The sequence below is a fragment of the Girardinichthys multiradiatus genome, chromosome 17, assembly GCF_021462225.1.
Source record: "Girardinichthys multiradiatus isolate DD_20200921_A chromosome 17, DD_fGirMul_XY1, whole genome shotgun sequence".
In the NCBI taxonomy this organism is placed as follows: domain Eukaryota; kingdom Metazoa; phylum Chordata; class Actinopteri; order Cyprinodontiformes; family Goodeidae; genus Girardinichthys; species Girardinichthys multiradiatus.
Genome location: NC_061809.1, coordinates 22,733,224 through 22,750,760, shown reverse-complemented (window position 1 = coordinate 22,750,760; position 17,537 = coordinate 22,733,224). Strand labels below are relative to the sequence as shown.

The window sequence follows — 17,537 nt, the reverse complement described above, 5'->3', positions numbered from 1 at the left end:
TGGCACTGATGATAGGAGGTTGTGATTACAGAAAACAGTGAAATTTATTTCAAAGTTCAATCTACATAGTTCAAAATCTCTAGCAGAGGAAGACATAAATGTGATTTCAGTGATTTTGGATACCTGCGGACATTCAGGAGATTTCTTTGCCTCACTGTGGCAAAGGAGATAAAGATGAAGTCACAACTGATTTTCTGTTTGCCCTGAGGGGTTTTGAAGTCTTCTGTCAGAACCTTGGCTTCAACTGCCTTCTCTTGATATTTACGTTACTGAACAAACTGCAGCAAGACAAACTCAATATGTTGTAGTCTTTAGTTTCAGTGCAGAATGAAACTCCTCATGTTCACCTCTATTGAAAAGACAGAAGACAAAGGCTTCATCTTCAATTTAAACATGTAGACGAAGACAGCTATTGAGGTCTAAATGAGCTTTTATATCACATCTATGCTTTGTTTAGTATTGCAGTTTCATAACCAACTTTTTCTGCTACAAAATGGAGCCAAGCACTGCAGGATGTTTGATACCATAATTCATTCCCACCCTGGGGATGTTTTGAGCCACTTATGAAAGCTGACAATCTAAAGTAATATTATATATTCCTTCTACTTTCAACATCTTTGGTGAGGCTAACTTAAGATATGACTTTATAGGCCAAAGACAGTCCAATTTCAAAAAATATTTCTTGGTTAAATCTGGACAAAGACTGGCTAACCTGAAACGCCCACATAACGTCTGCAGATGTCCAGTTTTTTGAGGGAGAGTGTTAGCTTCATCTTTCAGTCCTCATAAATCATTATTTGCTTTAAGAGTCTAAGGCCAAATGCTTAAATTTAAAATGATCTGGGAAGACAACAAAGTGGAAACATCAGCATAATCTGAAAATATTTTCACACAACTTGCTTTGCTAACATTTCTAGTTTACTATAAACTTAAGATAACCAGGGAAATAGATCTCTATATTGTTACTTTGCTATTGAGGTGGAAATAAAGTTTTTAGTGTTTAAACATCGTAGAAAAAATAGTCCTAACAGTTTGCCTTTGTAGTTTACATGTTAGTCACACCAACTGTGTGAAAACCATTGCTTCAGAAAATTAAAGATGGAGAAATCGTTTTCTTTTTTGGTACTCCTGTTGTTTAAATGCATACCCTCGCAATTTGGCCCTAGATCTATTTTTATACAAATTTTTGTTTAGAAGAAAGCACTTTCTTAAGAGTTAGCAACATAAATTTGTCCAGTTTTGTGTTTAAAAATCCTTAAGAAAAGTGACTGTGCAGCTCTGACATTTTAGACATTATATTCATGAATTAATGTCCAAAGACATCAGTCTTACAGAACCGAGACATCATCATCTGGCTCTTCTAAATTGTTTAAGTACATATAAATCTTTAAAGAAAGTTATACAACTTCCTCTCTCCTATATCGTGGCATTTAGCAAATCTAAATAAGTTTGGTAATCCCAACTGTCTTATAGAGTTTATGTAAATATTTGGTTTTAATGTATGTAATAGCTGATTTGAGTGCCTTATCTGCCTTTGAATTTACATTTTTGTAAATGTTTTTCAATAGCACCAAATGGTTTGTTTTTCACCATTAAGCAGAACATGGCGTAGTAATTTAAGTACTGCTTAAATGTTATCTTTTTCTACATCCTTTGAAATAAGTCTACTCTTGAGAATATGGACATACTACATTACTACTGCCTGAATCTTTCCATTTCTTTCACATATTTTTCCCAAGGAATTTATTTTAAAGCACATCCAAATAATAGCTGCTCTACGGATACTGCTTAGCGGTCAAACAGCAATGGAAAAAAGCTGTTAAAGGAATTATTGGAAGCTCTAAATTAAGTCAACCTGCCCAGAAAGGCTGTGGGAATAAGAGGGAGTGGAGCTCTGATTTGGGAATACTGGAATTCTCAGGCTGGACACTCTGGGAAGAAATAATGTGGGAGGAATCTGACAATGGAATCCTGCTTTTTGTTTTATTCAAGAAAAACTCAGACTCCTGGGTCTGTGGCTCTCTGTCCAACTGTATGGGCTTTTGTCTTTAATTCTGGCTTCAAATATAGACAAATGGACTGTTCCCCCATGTTTTAATTACTGTTTGTTGAGAACCGGCTTATCCTGCAGTGCTGTGTCATTAGGATTAGCCCTCAGTGTGGTGTTGTTTTCCATTCTCCGGTAGCAAAAAAAACTCAATATCAATCTGTCACATTCATTCTCTGCAACTAAACAAGGCCTTGCTGCAATAATGGCCCCCTAAATGGCTTAATTCTTGTCCGCAAACATAATCTGCTGCAACTAAGGGGAAAAATACAGAATACAGCTCCAAACACACAAAAAACGAGAAAACCTCCTCTCCAAGGTCATCGTTTGAATCATAGAAATGACAAATGCAGATCAGAGCTTTGTTTCCTCAACTACACTTCAGGTAATGAAGGGGAAAACAAGACAAGGATGAAGGCAAACATAAGTTCAAATTCAACTTTAGAGGTAATTTATTTAAATATGATCAGATGAAAAGGATTAAATCTGTTTTTTGATGTTATTTCTCTCTGCTAGGTTATTTTTTAACCAAAAATAGGGTGACCTCTATGCTTTTAACCCTACATTTTATGTTTAATCATTAATGTTTACCCCTAACTGTGTCTTGTGAGAAAAATAAATGTGGATCTCCTAACTCCCATGTCTGTTTTTCCCCTTTTATCTAAAAGTCCTGATTTGCAATTCTGCTGCTCCACTGCAGTTTGTATTCCCCTGGTATTTCATGACACTGGTTAATAAAAAAGAAGTTGGTTTAACTAAATTTCCTACTTAAACACGAGTTTAGCTTCTTTATGAGCCATGGCCTCTGTCTCTGTGTTTCTTTCAGGTGTGCTGAGCCTGCCAGAAAGTTTGAACCTGCACCGAGACCAGCAGCGCTCCGGGAGAGGCAGCGAGGGTCATGGATACACCCAAGCCGAGCTACGTACGCTCGAACAATCGCTGCTGGCGACTCGAGTGGGCAGCATCGCAGAGCTCAGTGAGTGTAATTTTCTTCTTTTTTTACGTGGGAGACACAGCATTAAGTTTTGCTTTAAAGGAATGAGTCAGCATCTTCCCTGCAGCTAACAAGCAGTCAGAGCGATATTAGTTTGGAAAATCAGATGGAAATTCTCATGAGGAAGTCAAGCTTAGTATTGACCATTGTAAATTCCTCCTTTTTTGAACAACTTAAAACTTTCCTCTCTGTGTGAACTAACTAATGCTCATTTAAGTACTTATGATCATGCCTTGTTACTTTACCAAGAGGCAACTATTTGCACTATATTTCTCGCTGCTCAACACTCAAAACAAGAAAACTGGAAGTCTGTTACCTTATCTTAAGTCTAACATTTAGCTTGTACTTAATAAAATTATACTTTGTATTTGAACATAATTAAAACATGTTACGTTCTGAGTTTGGATCGGACCAAATAACTTAGTTCTATTGGGTTAAGTATGCAAATCATTTCTGCTTACTCCTCCAAAACAGTAGGCGGCAGTAATGTGTAATGTATATTGTAGACTGATTTCTCAACAGCCATTTGAGCTTGTATGGCTACCTGATCAGAATCCAAGAATCCAGTCTTAACCTGTTAAGCCCTAAGGGGTTTTAGAGCAATTCCCTCCTGAAATTACATACCTTAAATAAATCAAGTATAGCTCCACAACTACAAGGACTACATGCAAACGTTTGGTACCTGTGTAAAGGTAAGACATAAATGAATATATTTTAGCAGAACCACTGTTGCAACTGTTACTATGTCTGATTTATGCATGATTAAACACAGAAAATATTCTATTTTTTGGCCCTCGCCTTAATTTGTTTCTAAATAAACATTGCAAAACACCATGAAAATCCTTTGGAAATTCTAGGAGAACCCCCTGGTTGTATTCATCAACATCTTGGCTATAACTGCAGCACATTTGGACTGAATTAGTTGAAGCATTTATGTTCCACAAAGGTTTTAGTGGGCAATGTGGCAGGCGGAGCTGGGATTTCGGCGCAATTTAGCCAAATGTGCCAAAACTGTGCCGAATGTGTTTTTCACCTCATAAAAGGGAATCTGGTCAAATAAAAGTACTGATTACCATTGTAGGAGTCATTCTGCATACGACATAGCCTTTGGGCATGACATTTACCCTGTGTATCATCAAAATGTATCATTGTGCAGAGCATAATATCAATATAATGAATAAAAAACAAGTTGAATTGTATAGTTTTGTCAGTTTTGAAAACAATAATTTTCAATGGAAAACAATGTCAACCAATGTGCAAAAAGCAGTTATGTATAAAAAAAATATAGAAATAGAAATATAGGCTGTAAAAATATAGAAATTGATTAGTTCATAGCTAAGATTTTTGTTCACAAGATGATAAATTATTTGCTACTGTACTCCAAAAATAGACAAATAACACAAAACAGCAATGTTATAAAACAGTAGAGTAATTGGTAAAGTGTAAATAATAAAACAAATTCATAACAAGCTTTCAGTCAGTCACCATACAGGACAGGTATGTATTTCTATGTAGTGCTGGAGTGGGGGGAGGGACGCCATGTAATATAAAGACGCTTGAAATAAAAAGTAACGGTATTACTTACTTATGAATCGAGTGAATGAGAAGAAGTTGCTCATCTTCTTCCTCATCAAAATCCACAGTTGAATCTGAAGAATCCACTATGTCAATATCGCTCAACCTGGTAATTTCCCCCAATGCTTCCAGAGCGGTCATCTGCCTCTTCTGCGCCATTATTATAAAAGAAATCCAACAAAAGAAAACACAGCTGAAGCAGAACAACAAGCTGATTTGGACTACAGCTGTGCGTAATAACGCCTGTGCGCAAAGCAGCTGAGAATGCCGATTTTATAACAGTTGCGCACGGAAATTACGCCACAGGGAAACGTCGAGCAAACACATGACATACCTCGTTCGAAAGGTGAGGGTCTCCAGTTTCCGTACATGCTGGTCAAGTGGGGGCGGACCATACTATGTCTGTGTACAAAAGCATTTTCCCAAAAGAAACTCCACTTCCGGTTGGACCTCTGAAGTGCTGTAAAACCGAAAGAATTTGTGTAAAACAAATTTGACGACTTGATTTATCAACATTAAAGCTTCATCTTCCGAGATATTTAGAAAAATAAAAACTTAACCGTGTTTTAACCAGTTTTACGGCCGGAGAAAAGTGGGCGGGGCTTAATCATCCCGGTATGCTCGGGCTTAAGGGTTTAAGAAATGTCCTTAGGTGTTTTTCTTTAAACACACATAACAGACACTGAAGGTTTAGCCTGTATGCTGTATTGTAGCATGCCGCTGCGGGTAACTGTCCGTCACGTGACCCAGGAAAGGGATTTTGGGTAGAGTTGAAGTGTATTGTTAATCATTTCTTTGCTTGTTTAGCATTATTCTTTTAGTCTGTTAGTCTGTTGTTTCTCATGTTTATGTGTTCATTACGTGTTAGTTTTTGTTAGACCGTTCAGCAGAGAAACCATGAGTGAAGAAGGTAGTTGGCATGAATACTTGGGTTCACTCCTCAAATAAAGTAATCAAAGTGCCAGCAATCATTTGTGAACTAGTATGGTATAATCATTGTCACATAATATGAAGCACATTCTAGAGTGTTAGCATCCACAGGAGCTGTTGGTCATCTTCTACACTGCCATCATTCAGTCTGTCCTGTCTTCATCCATCTCAGTGTGGTTTGGCTCATCCACATAACAGGCCAGGTCCAGACTGCAACGAATAATCAGGACTGCAGAGAGAATAATCAGAGCTGACCTTCCCTCCATCCAGGACTTACACAGGTCTAGGGTCAGGAAAAGAGCTGCCAAAATCTCTGCAGACCCCACACACCCTGCACATGAACTGTTTAAAGTTTTACCTTCAGGCCGTCGCTACAGAGCACTGTTTACTAAAACCAGCCGCCACAAAGACAGTTTCTTCCCCCAGGCTGTTTCTCTGATGAACATTCAATAGAGTACAGAACAAAAGCATACAGATGTTGCAAATGCACCTTTTCTATTAGATATGTGTACAGGTCCTTCTCAAAATATTAGCATATTGTGATAAAGTTCATTATTTTCCATAATGTCATGATGAAAATTTAACATTCATATATTTTAGATTCATTGCACACTAACTGAAATATTTCAGGTCTTTTATTGTCTTAATACAGATGATTTTGGCATACAGCTCATGAAAACCCAAAATTCCTATCTCACAAAATTAGCATATCATTAAAAGGGTCTCTAAACGAGCTATGAACCTAATCATCTGAATCAACGAGTTAACTCTAAACACCTGCAAAAGATTCCTGAGGCCTTTAAAACTCCCAGCCTGGTTCATCACTCAAAACCCCATTCATGGGTAAGACTGCCAACCTGACTGCTGTCCAGAAGGCCACTATTGACACCCTCAAGCAAGAGGGTAAGACACAGAAAGAAATTTCTGAACGAATAGGCTGTTCCCAGAGTGCTGTATCAAGGCACCTCAGTGGGAAGTCTGTGGGAAGGAAAAAGTGTGGCAGAAAACGCTGCACAATGAGAAGAGGTGACCGGACCCTGAGGAAGATTGTGGAGAAGGGCCAATTCCAGACCTTGGGAGACCTGCGGAAGCAGTGGACTGAGTCTGGAGTAGAAACATCCAGAGCCACCGTGCACAGGCGTGTGCAGGAAATGGGCTAAAGGTGCCGCATTCCCCAGGTCAAGCCACTTTTGAACCAGAAACAGCGGCAGAAGCGCCTGACCTGGGCTACAGAGAAGCAGCACTGGACTGTTGCTCAGTGGTCCAAAGTACTTTTTTCGGATGAAAGCAAATTCTGCATGTCATTCGGAAATCAAGGTGCCAGAGTCTGGAGGAAGACTGGGGAGAAGGAAATGCCAAAATGCCAGAAGTCCAGTGTCAAGTACCCACAGTCAGTGATGGTCTGGGGTGCTGTGTCAGCTGCTGGTGTTGGTCCACTGTGTTTTATCAAGGGCAGGGTCAATGCAGCTAGCTATCAGGAGATTTTGGAGCACTTCATGCTTCCATCTGCTGAAAAGCTTTATGGAGATGAAGATTTCATTTTTCAGCACGACCTGGCACCTGCTCACAGTGCCAAAACCACTGGTAAATGGTTTACTGACCATGGTATCACTGTGCTCAATTGGCCTGCCAACTCTCCTGACCTGAACCCCATAGAGAATCTGTGGGATATTGTGAAGAGAACGTTGAGAGACTCAAGACCCAACACTCTGGATGAGCTAAAGGCCGCTATCGAAGCATCCTGGGCCTCAATAAGACCTCAGCAGTGCCACAGGCTGATTGCCTCCATGCCACGCCGCATTGAAGCAGTCATTTCTGCAAAAGGATTCCCAACCAAGTATTGAGTGCATAACTGTACATGATTATTTGAAGGTTGATGTTTTTTGTATTAAAAACACTTTTCTTTTATTGGTCGGATGAAATATGCTAATTTTGTGAGATAGGAATTTTGGGTTTTCATGAGCTGTATGCCACAATCATCCGTATTAAGACAATAAAAGACCTGAAATATTTCAGTTAGTGTGCAATGAATCTAAAATATATGAATGTTAAATTTTCATCATGACATTATGGAAAATAATGAACTTTATCACAATATGCTAATATTTTGAGAAGGACCTGTATATTGTACATTGTAAATTGTAAATTTGTATATTCTGTAATGCAAAAACAGAACAAAAGAGCAAAGTGTACTGGAGTCAAATTCCTTGTTTGTATGCACGAACTTGGCAATAAAGCTGATTCTGATTCTGATTCTGATAATTAAACTGTTCACTGTACTATTTTTAAAAGCAATTGCAACTACCCTTTAAAATTAAGTAACTCATAAAGATATATAAGTTTAAATGGCTTAAGGAAATTATGTTAGTTCATAACAATTACACTTACACATATAGTTGGATTGAACCGTGGTAATTATGTTACAGTAATGCAAATACGTTCACCTAACATAATTAGATTTCACTCAACAAAATTGTTTCTTCGTATTTAGGTGTAAATTCCTTCAATAATTTTATTACATTCTGTGAATAGTTTTTGTGTAATATCTGGGGAATGCTGTATTACATTCTGGGTACCAGCTTTGCTTGCAAGGTCAAGGGATGCTGTTAATAAACAGAAAGCAGTAGATGACGTGAAAAGTTTAATTCTGTAGCAGTTAGGCTTGTGGTCGTACATGTACTTTTGCCAAGATGTCACAATTGTGGGTGCAAGCATTCGGGCAATAACTCTCATCAGTTGTTATTGCTTATTACTTGTAATTTTTTGACTCTTTGTTAAATGCCAAAAAAACGGAAAAAGTATATAAAGTTACTATTTAGAGCAGTCTGCACATTTCAAATGAATGAGGTAGAGCAGTTATGGTTTTGGCTGTTAAAGACTGAACATTGATCAACTTCCTCAACTTAATGAAAAACACAAAATTATTTTGTTTAAGTTCATTTTGATTACATATCAAAATAAACTAAAGCCTGACAATATTTTAAGCAGTGAACTTCCGATAAAGAGACTAAATGAAGGTGGAAAAAACCGAAAATTTACATTTTTTTGTTTTGTTTTGTTCACAAGTGCATTGTTCTGAGGCAAAAAAAACATATTTCCAATTCAAAAAGTCATGGTGCCCTGTTTAACTACAAAATGTTTTATCACAAGTGATTTCTTTTCGCATCTGAATAAAAAGCAGAATCCCAGACACGTACAGTTGTTATGGAAGTGGACTTGGTGAACCTTTACTGGCATTTGATGCCAACGCAGACTTTTAAAGAGATGTTTCAATGCTGTTTTCCTTTTTCCTCCTGAAATGTATGACCACTTTTTATTCAAAAAGGAAAAGCTGACAAAGAGCTTGCTCTGTAATAACTTTGAGTACTCACGTTAAACCAGACCTTTGCAAAACTGCTTCTTAGTGCCTCTATATAATTGTATTTTTTGTTCTGGTTCACAGAAAGCTCTGCCATTCAATATTTCTCTCTTCGTGAATGTACTTCGTCTTTTAGTGTCATAAAGTATTATGCAACAAAAACATAGACTGAATATCCTTTGCAAAGCATCCCAGGTCATTAAGGGTGTATTCACACTGGCCACTTTTGGTCCTCTTTAAACGGACCAGAGTTTGTTTCCCCCCTTGGTCCGTTTAAAGCGGATCTTTTGTGCAAGTGTGAATACACTCAAGCGAACCGTGGTCCGGACCAAACAACCGGACCGAGACCCACTTTTTGAGGTGGTCTCGGTCCGCTTCCAAACGGACTCTGGTGCGGTTCACTTATGGTCTGAATACAAACCGGCCCCGATCCGAACCAACTACAAAAAGCGTACGTGTCTTTGGACATAAAAAGCCACTGTAGCCGGTAGCAAAGGTGTGTGTTGTAAGGTAATCATATCTGATAAGCTGTGTGTTGCTTAGCAACGCTAATTGCTTGTTGTGGGACAAGACCCGTAGAGAACGTCGGCGTTCAGCACGCATTCTCCGACGGGGTTCCAGAATTACAAATGGAACGTCTCAAATTTGTGTTGAATGAGCTGCTCTTCATTCTCACAATAATATTGAAGCTGTAATAACGGCACAAATATGCAGAACAGAGGTGCTGCACGCAGCACTTCTACAGCTGTTTTCCTAAATTTCCGGGTCTGCGCTCTGTCCAATGGGAACAATGATCGTCACCCGCGTGGCTTTGTTTACAAGTAATAGTTCACTTGAAAAAGTACAATGTGGAAACAAACCGCACCAAATGAAAAAAACAAAGTTCGCTTTTGGTCCGGACCAAACCAGCAGACCAAAGGACTTTCCTGGTGTGAATACACCCTAAAATAATTATAAGTTTGAGTTTAGGGAGCTACTCCTCCTTTTTTCCACAAAGCAACATTAAAGTGGAGGAATGAACACTCCCGCTCCCTATGGGGTGTCTTGGCCCCCGACCCACCATCATTCTGCTGTCCCACGCTACCCATCCATCCCTCCACACCTCTGGCTTCCCTCTGACACACAGCAGCCTGGTAACCTTTGTGTTACAGCTGTTCTGACACCTGTTTATAATTCGTGCCCGGGGAAACCTTTAAATCCAAGGTCATCGCCTCGGAGGCTTTTAATCTCTACTTGAAGCAAAATGCTTTAACTCTCACACCTCCTCGTGTTTCTGATATTAGATGAGGCTGTCCCCCACAGATGTGTGAACAATTTGTGGCCAAGTACTTGTTCATTTATCCTGCTTGCTTTAAGCTTAAAGCACCTTATAGAACGATAAATCATTGTACTTCAACTGAAGTAAGGATTCAAGTCCCATCTTTGACCTGTAAGCAGTTTGTAAATCATGATGTAATATATCAGGAGAAAAAGTACTTTGCTTCAAAAGTCTTGAGTCATCCTTCATTTCTTTATATTTATCTTTTAAAGGCTCAAACTCTCTTGTAATCTTTTAAAGTGGTCTGGAAGAACAGATCTTTAGCCTTTCTTTTAAAGTTTCTTGTGTATTTGACTACCTTTTTACTTAATCAGTCCAGTACTTGGCCTTCTTTTGTATTTTTGCTTGTTTTTTCAGCCTCTTAACTCCAAGTTATGAATCATTCAGACACACAAAGATTGTTGTGGCAACACATAACATAGAAGAAAACATTATGAACTTAAAATCATGTCCTCTGCAGCGTGTTACAGGAAGACATGCCAGCCACACCCATAGTTAGTCAGCAAGCCATGCAAAGGCAGGGTTTTTACAGCCATGTTTCTAAAAATTACTTGTGTCCATCGTGGAGGAGCTCAGAGTAGAGCTGCTGCTCCTCCACATCAAGAGGAGTCAGTTGAGGTGGCTCGGCCATCTGTTTCGGATGTCTCCTGGACGCCTCCCTTGGGAGGTGTTCAAAGCACGTCCCACCAGGGGAGAGCCAAGAACAGGCTGTAGGGACTATGTCTCTTGGCTGGCCTGGGAACGCCTCAGGCTACCCCCAGAGGAGCTGGAGGAGGTGTCTGGGGAGAGGAAAAGTCTGGGCGTCTCTGCTTAATTTGCGGCCCCAGATTGTTGATTTATAATTCTGCCAGTTTCCCGTTACAAGTTGCAATTTTTGGTCTTCCTAAAGTAATCCCCAGGTTAATTTTTGGTGCTGAAGATAGGCAGACCCGTCAATAACATAGTGTTGACTTGGGATGATATGCAAGTTATTCTGTAACATCCTGTTTTCTTCTAGCTACTCTCAACTTGAATATTTGAAGATATTATATCTTCTCAACTGGGACTGTTTCTATGGATGTTTGTATTATAGAAGCAACCCAAACAAGGAGAAAAATAATGGGTGTGCCCAGGATGCCATTTGTGCCAGATGTTCATGATCAAATCTGCATCTAGATGGAAACACAAATAGTCTCTAAGCCTCAAGAAATGGAAATCCAATTCAAAGTGACACAAATGTCTGTAATTCCACTATATTCCCAAATTGTCCGCAGAAAAAGAAGCAAAAGTCAAAAGAAAAGCTTGAAAGACCTTAAGAAGGTCTGGAGAAATGTTAATTAAGATCCATTTAAAGATTACAAGACAGTTTGGTGGTTTGTAGAAGAAAGATGTGAATGGATAGTTAAAGCTTTAGCAACCACAGTAAGTCATAGTTTGTCACTGCTGCTACAGGCAGTCCCTTAAAATTCATGTTTTGCCTGTGATAAGTTTAGGAACTGAAAATATACTGAAAATCATCTGACATTTATTTGTTTAATAGGGCACCAGCAGCCTCTACTCAGCTGTTTCCAGGCAACAGTAATCATTAATATGTACAAACTTGTAGTGTCTAGCAGTCACTCAACTGCATATTAAATACAAACACAATCTCAGTTAAATCCTGCATAATGTGAGAAACAGTTTTACTAAACCACTTTTGATTTTTATACAAGTATATTTTGAATAATTGGTAAGAAAGATGCCATTTGAAATATGGCCTGATACACAAAATTAACAGGGCTAAGACATTTTAGATGCTTAAAAAGGAAAAAAAAAAGATGCAGCAAGCTGTTATTTAATCTTTAATTGCAAATAAAAAATAAGATCAAATTAATATTTTATCCCAGTTTAATAACGTGTGTTGCCCTCAGAAGTACAGTCTCTGTAGAACTGTGGGGTTTCCTCACCTTCAAATGCTGCCAGAGTGAAACATTCAAATAATGAAGCTAACACAAACTGTTTGCATGTAAGTTTAGTGGATTTGAGTGGATTCTTTGGCATGATTTTCTTCTTATGTTGCTTTCGTGAACAGATTGATCTTCAGTTAATGAATCACTGAATAACATGAATGTGCATCTGCTTAGCAAGTGTACATTAGGACTGCATCAAGAGACCTACTTCCAGCATGTTACTCCATCTGCCTTTTTGCAAAGGAGAGGGAAGATTTACTGAAGCTGATCCTTTGCAATTTAGACACAGTCAGCACATTTAGACCTTTATTTATGCAAACTGTAAGGGTTGTTTGCTTGTCATCTGAAGTGCAGTTTGGGTTTATCAGTCTTTTTAATATATATGTAATGGTGCTGCATGTGAAATTCAGTGGGGTTTTTTTTTTTTTAAATGAAGCAGTTATTTTTGGTAGTAGGAGTGGATCTGATTTATAATACTTTACCTAGCACAAGACCTTAGTTTATCGTAGCCTAGTACAGGATTTTGAGAAAGTTATAAATTCTGCCAAATACAAACATTTTCAATTATCTAATTTTGAATATCTTTATTCTCAAAACCAAGTTAACCTTTAGCTATTTGCAAGAGATTTTAGAAAATCTGTTTTTGTAGCCTTAGAATTAACCCTCCTTATTAATGGAATTTGGTGAGATGTAAATCAACCCTAACAGTTTAAAACCACTATAGCTGGCATGTGCTAAATTTAAGGGGTTACCTCCTAAAACAAGGCACAAACTAATGTGAAAGAGTTGATGTGTTGATTCAAACAATATTTAAAGGAAAATGTTGACAGGGACACCAAATACCTAAGATTTTCAGGCACTAAGAGTGTCAGTTACTATTTGCCCCATTTCTTCTTTTTATTCATGATTTCCTGTTCACTACTCCTCCCCCAGCATTGTAAGTAATTTATACAGAAATATTACATTAAAATGCTTGACTCATTTAAGAATATTGTGTGACTACTCTTTCTGGTGATATATTTTATAGTGTTTACTAAATTGAAAAGAAACTGCTATATTTTCCTTCATAGACGATTGTACAATTTTGTTAGTAGAAGCAGTAATCAGTGTTTGAGTCATGACAAACCAAACTTTGCTCAAATAAATTTGCATTTACCATTCTCACACATTGTGATGGACTGGCGACCTGTCCAGGGTGTACCCTGCCTCTCGCCCATAGACTGCTGGAGATAGGCACCAGCTTCCCCGCGTCCCACTATGGAATAAGCGGCAGAAGATGACTGACATTCTCACACAGTCACAGCTTTGATAAGAGTTTAATCTGCTTGTTTTGATAGTTGGGGCATGAGCCTTCAGTTAATATCATTATGTTTAAAGCAGCTTCAAAGGGCAGCATAGTCGAGTTTAAATTTAGGGGAGATACATAGGTCTACAATACCAATACCGTTCTCTCAAAGACAGCAAAATCATCCAGCATGTGTGAAAATAGCTGTACTTTGGTTTTGCAGCCTATGTTTGGAGAAACAGACACCTGGCAGTCACTCTGGGCTCACCTTGAGGGAAAATGCTGCAGCGCTTCTTGCATGTGTGTCAAACGTTTCCCGCTTAAAAGCACCCTGAATGGGGTGTTGGATGACATCAGGGTTAGCTGTGTTCACTTTGTTAGTTGTCCTTGGTAAAAAAAAACAAAAAAACTCATAGTCGAGTGCAAAGTTCTCAAAAATGTTAGCTCCACTTATGGAGAATATACATATATAATACAGTCATATTTAGTAAATTAGAATACTATGCATAGTTTATTTCTTTAAGTAACTCAGTTAACTTAGTTAAACACATCATATAGATCAATTTCACATACTAAACTGATGTTTTCAAGCCTTTATTTGTGTTAATTCTGATGATTTTCTGCTTAAAGCGAATAAAAACACATTTAAGATTAGAATATTACATTAGACTAATACAAAAACATTTTTAATTAAGAAATGTGGGCTTAATGGAAAGTATGTTAAATGCATGCTTAAAGGTTTTTATTTTCAAAAGATATTTTTAACACAACAGCTACATTAATTTTACAAGGAAAATGCTGTGATCTGTTTAGAAACCTGCTATTACACTAAAAGACTGAAATTATTGATTAGCAATTGGAAAAGCTACAACTTAAGAAGGTATTGACAATATGAACACAGTTTGAGGATGTCATGTATAGTCATTGTTGCTATAAAAAATGTGTGGGGCTGAGATAAACTGCAGTGATACATAATTCATTCCTGGTATGGAGTTCCTGAACTATCAGTCTTCCCCTGTCACAGGTAAAATATGGGCCAGAGCAGCAAAGATGAGATATAAGATGGCAATTTTCCTCCCAGAGCACTGTGGATAAATAAATACTTGCTGTTATTACATCTCTCAGACAGATATAAAGTAGTGTTATATCTGATTAATAGTGAAATGTGTCCTGCTCTTCAAACACACAGGATGAAAAAAGGTGACTCTGGCAGAAAATATGATGACCTTGTTCAAAAAAAAGAATCAATGTTCAAAAAAAGCACCCCAGACATGGTGGATTGCTTTAAAAAGAACAACCTCATGGAAGAAAATGAAGAAAAAATAAAAATAGCACTTTATGGCAATGTCTAAAACTCCAAATTTGGAGGAAACTGTCAGGATCTTCCTGTACCCTTAAATAATTTTTATATGCAGACTAATGTGAACTTATGTAAAGGGCCTGAGGATACATATCCAATAATTTAAAGACATCATTAAATACTCACCTTTTCCCTTTGGCTTTTAACGTAAGTAGGGTTTCAATTATTCTCTTAAACATTTTTGGAGAGATTTATTTCTCTTTAATTTAGCACTTTTAAGCATTTGTGATTGCTAGATTTCTGATGGATTTTTTTCATGTTTTACATAGGTATCTTACAAAACTTAATAAATTGTTATGCTCTCTTGTGTTTCCCAGCTTGAAGAATGACAAAGAGAAACAGACTTCTATCGCACATCATATTATATCCGATGGAAACAGGAAGTTATGGATTTCTAATCAAATCCTGACAGATGTTCAATAAATGTTCAAACTCACACTGAAACTGAATTCCTGTTATAGAGATATTGATTATATTTCTGTATTTTTTAGCAGTAATGGCACTTATTTTACAGTAACAATTAATAATTCAGTCGTTTATAAGTGTAAATATTTATTAATTAACTTTTTGAATTACTCCTTCACCGGTTAAAAGTTCCTATACTCTCTAATCAACTTGAAAAGATTAACTATAAATCTCCATGTTTACTTATACATTATAGGTAAAGTATATTGTTGTGCTAACACTTGTGGCACTGGGGATTTTCTTAAAATCAGTCAGTCAGTCAGTCATTTTCTACCGCTTATTCCATAGTGGGGGAGCTGGTGCCTATCTCCAGCAGTCTATGGGCGAGAGGCGGGGTACACCCTAGACAGGTCGCCCGTCCATCGCAGGGCTTTTATGAAGTGTATCAGTCTTTTATACAGCAAAACAGCCACACAGCATTATGCTGCCCCTCCTATGCTTCACAGTTGGAATTGCAATTATTTCTTAATTTCTCCCCTCTAAATAAAAGTTATGAAATGAAAGGTTGTGTGATTATGCTGCCACAATGAAAGATTAATCTATTTTAAAACATTCCATCCCTGGGACTGTTTTTTCTTTTAATTATTCCCTGAGTTATCCAATAAAAATACAGTGCCAAAGTTGCTTAAAAAAGGACCCAAAACCTTACATTCCATTTGAATGTGCTTGCTGGTTTAGTTAGACATCCCTGTGGGTTTTGCGGTGCGTCCTCAGATTTCATCTGGTTGAAACTCTGGATTAGATGTTTGGAATTCAAGCAAGAACAACTGTGACCTGCTTACATATGCAGGGCATCGTAAGTGCTATTTGCTTTTTAAATTAGATGCTGTGCAGACAATGTGCAAGAAATTTGAGCTATATGCGAGCAAATCACAACTAGGATAGATGTGATTTGTGTGTGGATCCAGCAGCAAAACATCTGGAATGTGTTTCTTCTTGTATTTCCTGTTGTTAGAAAACAGTTCAGGTCTGCAATTTTTAGGTGTAAAGTGCATGTGTGAAACTGCAGAGGAAGAAAAAGATTGTCCATGATTGCTCAGATGCATGATGTTGGATCCAGTTGTGGTTTGATTTAAAGTAATTACTCAAAATAATTGCTTAAAATAAGAGAAAATTTGTGAAAACGCTGCATGAATCAGCTGCAGTGTGGCAAAAAAAGGTTTGCAACAAATCAGCAGCAGGATGGAGGTATTTGATCATCACACTCTAGGTCCCCGCACTAAGCGTTCAAAAGCTGAGTTGTTTTCACCAAAATCATTTGTAACTTATTAGCTCAAAATCTGAACTCTAAACAGGGCGGCTTGAAAGTAAAGCAGCCTCACAGAGCTGATTGCCGGGGCAATTTCACGCTCGACTTGTTTGGTAATTAATGGATAATAGAAGAGGCTGTTGAAGAAGAGCATTCATCACTATGTCCATAATTTGATTCCATTAGAAGTGGGGAAGCCAAGGGTTTTATCTCTGAGATCAACATTATCTCTCCTCTTATCTTACTTGCATATTTATAGTTGTAGTTATACTTGTTTGAATTAAAGATGCTGGGATTTGACCTATTCTTCTTCTGTATCGCCCTAAAGCAGAACTGTTTCCCTTTATTTTCAGTTATGTGCCATGCTCTGTATGGCTGAAGGGATCCAGGGATGTTGAACTGACATATTGTGACCAGGTAGAACAATCAACCTTTCAGGAACCATTAGCTTTCCGTCAAGAAAAAAAAAAACCTTAATACAGTGCAGGGTTTTAACAACGAGGCTCTCCTGTTGCTTGAGTTCCTGCTTCATAGAAATCCTGGAAAGATCTTACATTAGACCAACTTTTGATGCATTGCGATGTAGCTCTTGGTAATAGACAGTTTTATTTGTGCTTTCACCTCATAATTCTGGTTTCTTGTTATTGTTCTTTAGCTGGAATAACCTTACCAGCACAAACTTGAAACATCAGGTAGCTTTTATTATGAGAAAGGCAGAAACTGAGCCATTCCAGCTGTTGGTTAAAAAGCAAACACTGCTGCACTGTTACCATTTCATCTTTAATTTAGTGAAAAATATGCTTTAAATATGCTAAATATTTTACCTGTTTTTGCTTTTTATAAAAACAAGAACAGGTAAACTTTAAACGTGTTAAAAATAACCTTAAATTAAACTGGAATCTTTTCATTGAAAGGTAAAGGATAAATTACATTTTTGGTAACTGTCTTCGTTTATTTAGGTAAATTTAACACTTAAAACTATTGTGTCAAAATTATAAACATAAAGCAGGTAAACGAAATATTGAACA

General features: G+C 37.6%; 1 protein-coding gene across 1 annotated transcript in view; it reads left to right on the top strand.

Annotated features, from left to right (window-relative positions):
- Positions 1–17,537, top strand: part of LOC124882870 (ankyrin repeat and BTB/POZ domain-containing protein BTBD11-A) — a 252,363-nt gene that overhangs the window by 155,680 nt on the left and 79,146 nt on the right. Inside the window, exon 2 of the mRNA XM_047389489.1 lies at positions 2,874–3,023. Coding sequence (XP_047245445.1) covers positions 2,874–3,023 — 150 coding nt within the window. The remainder of the gene's footprint in view (positions 1–2,873; positions 3,024–17,537) is intronic.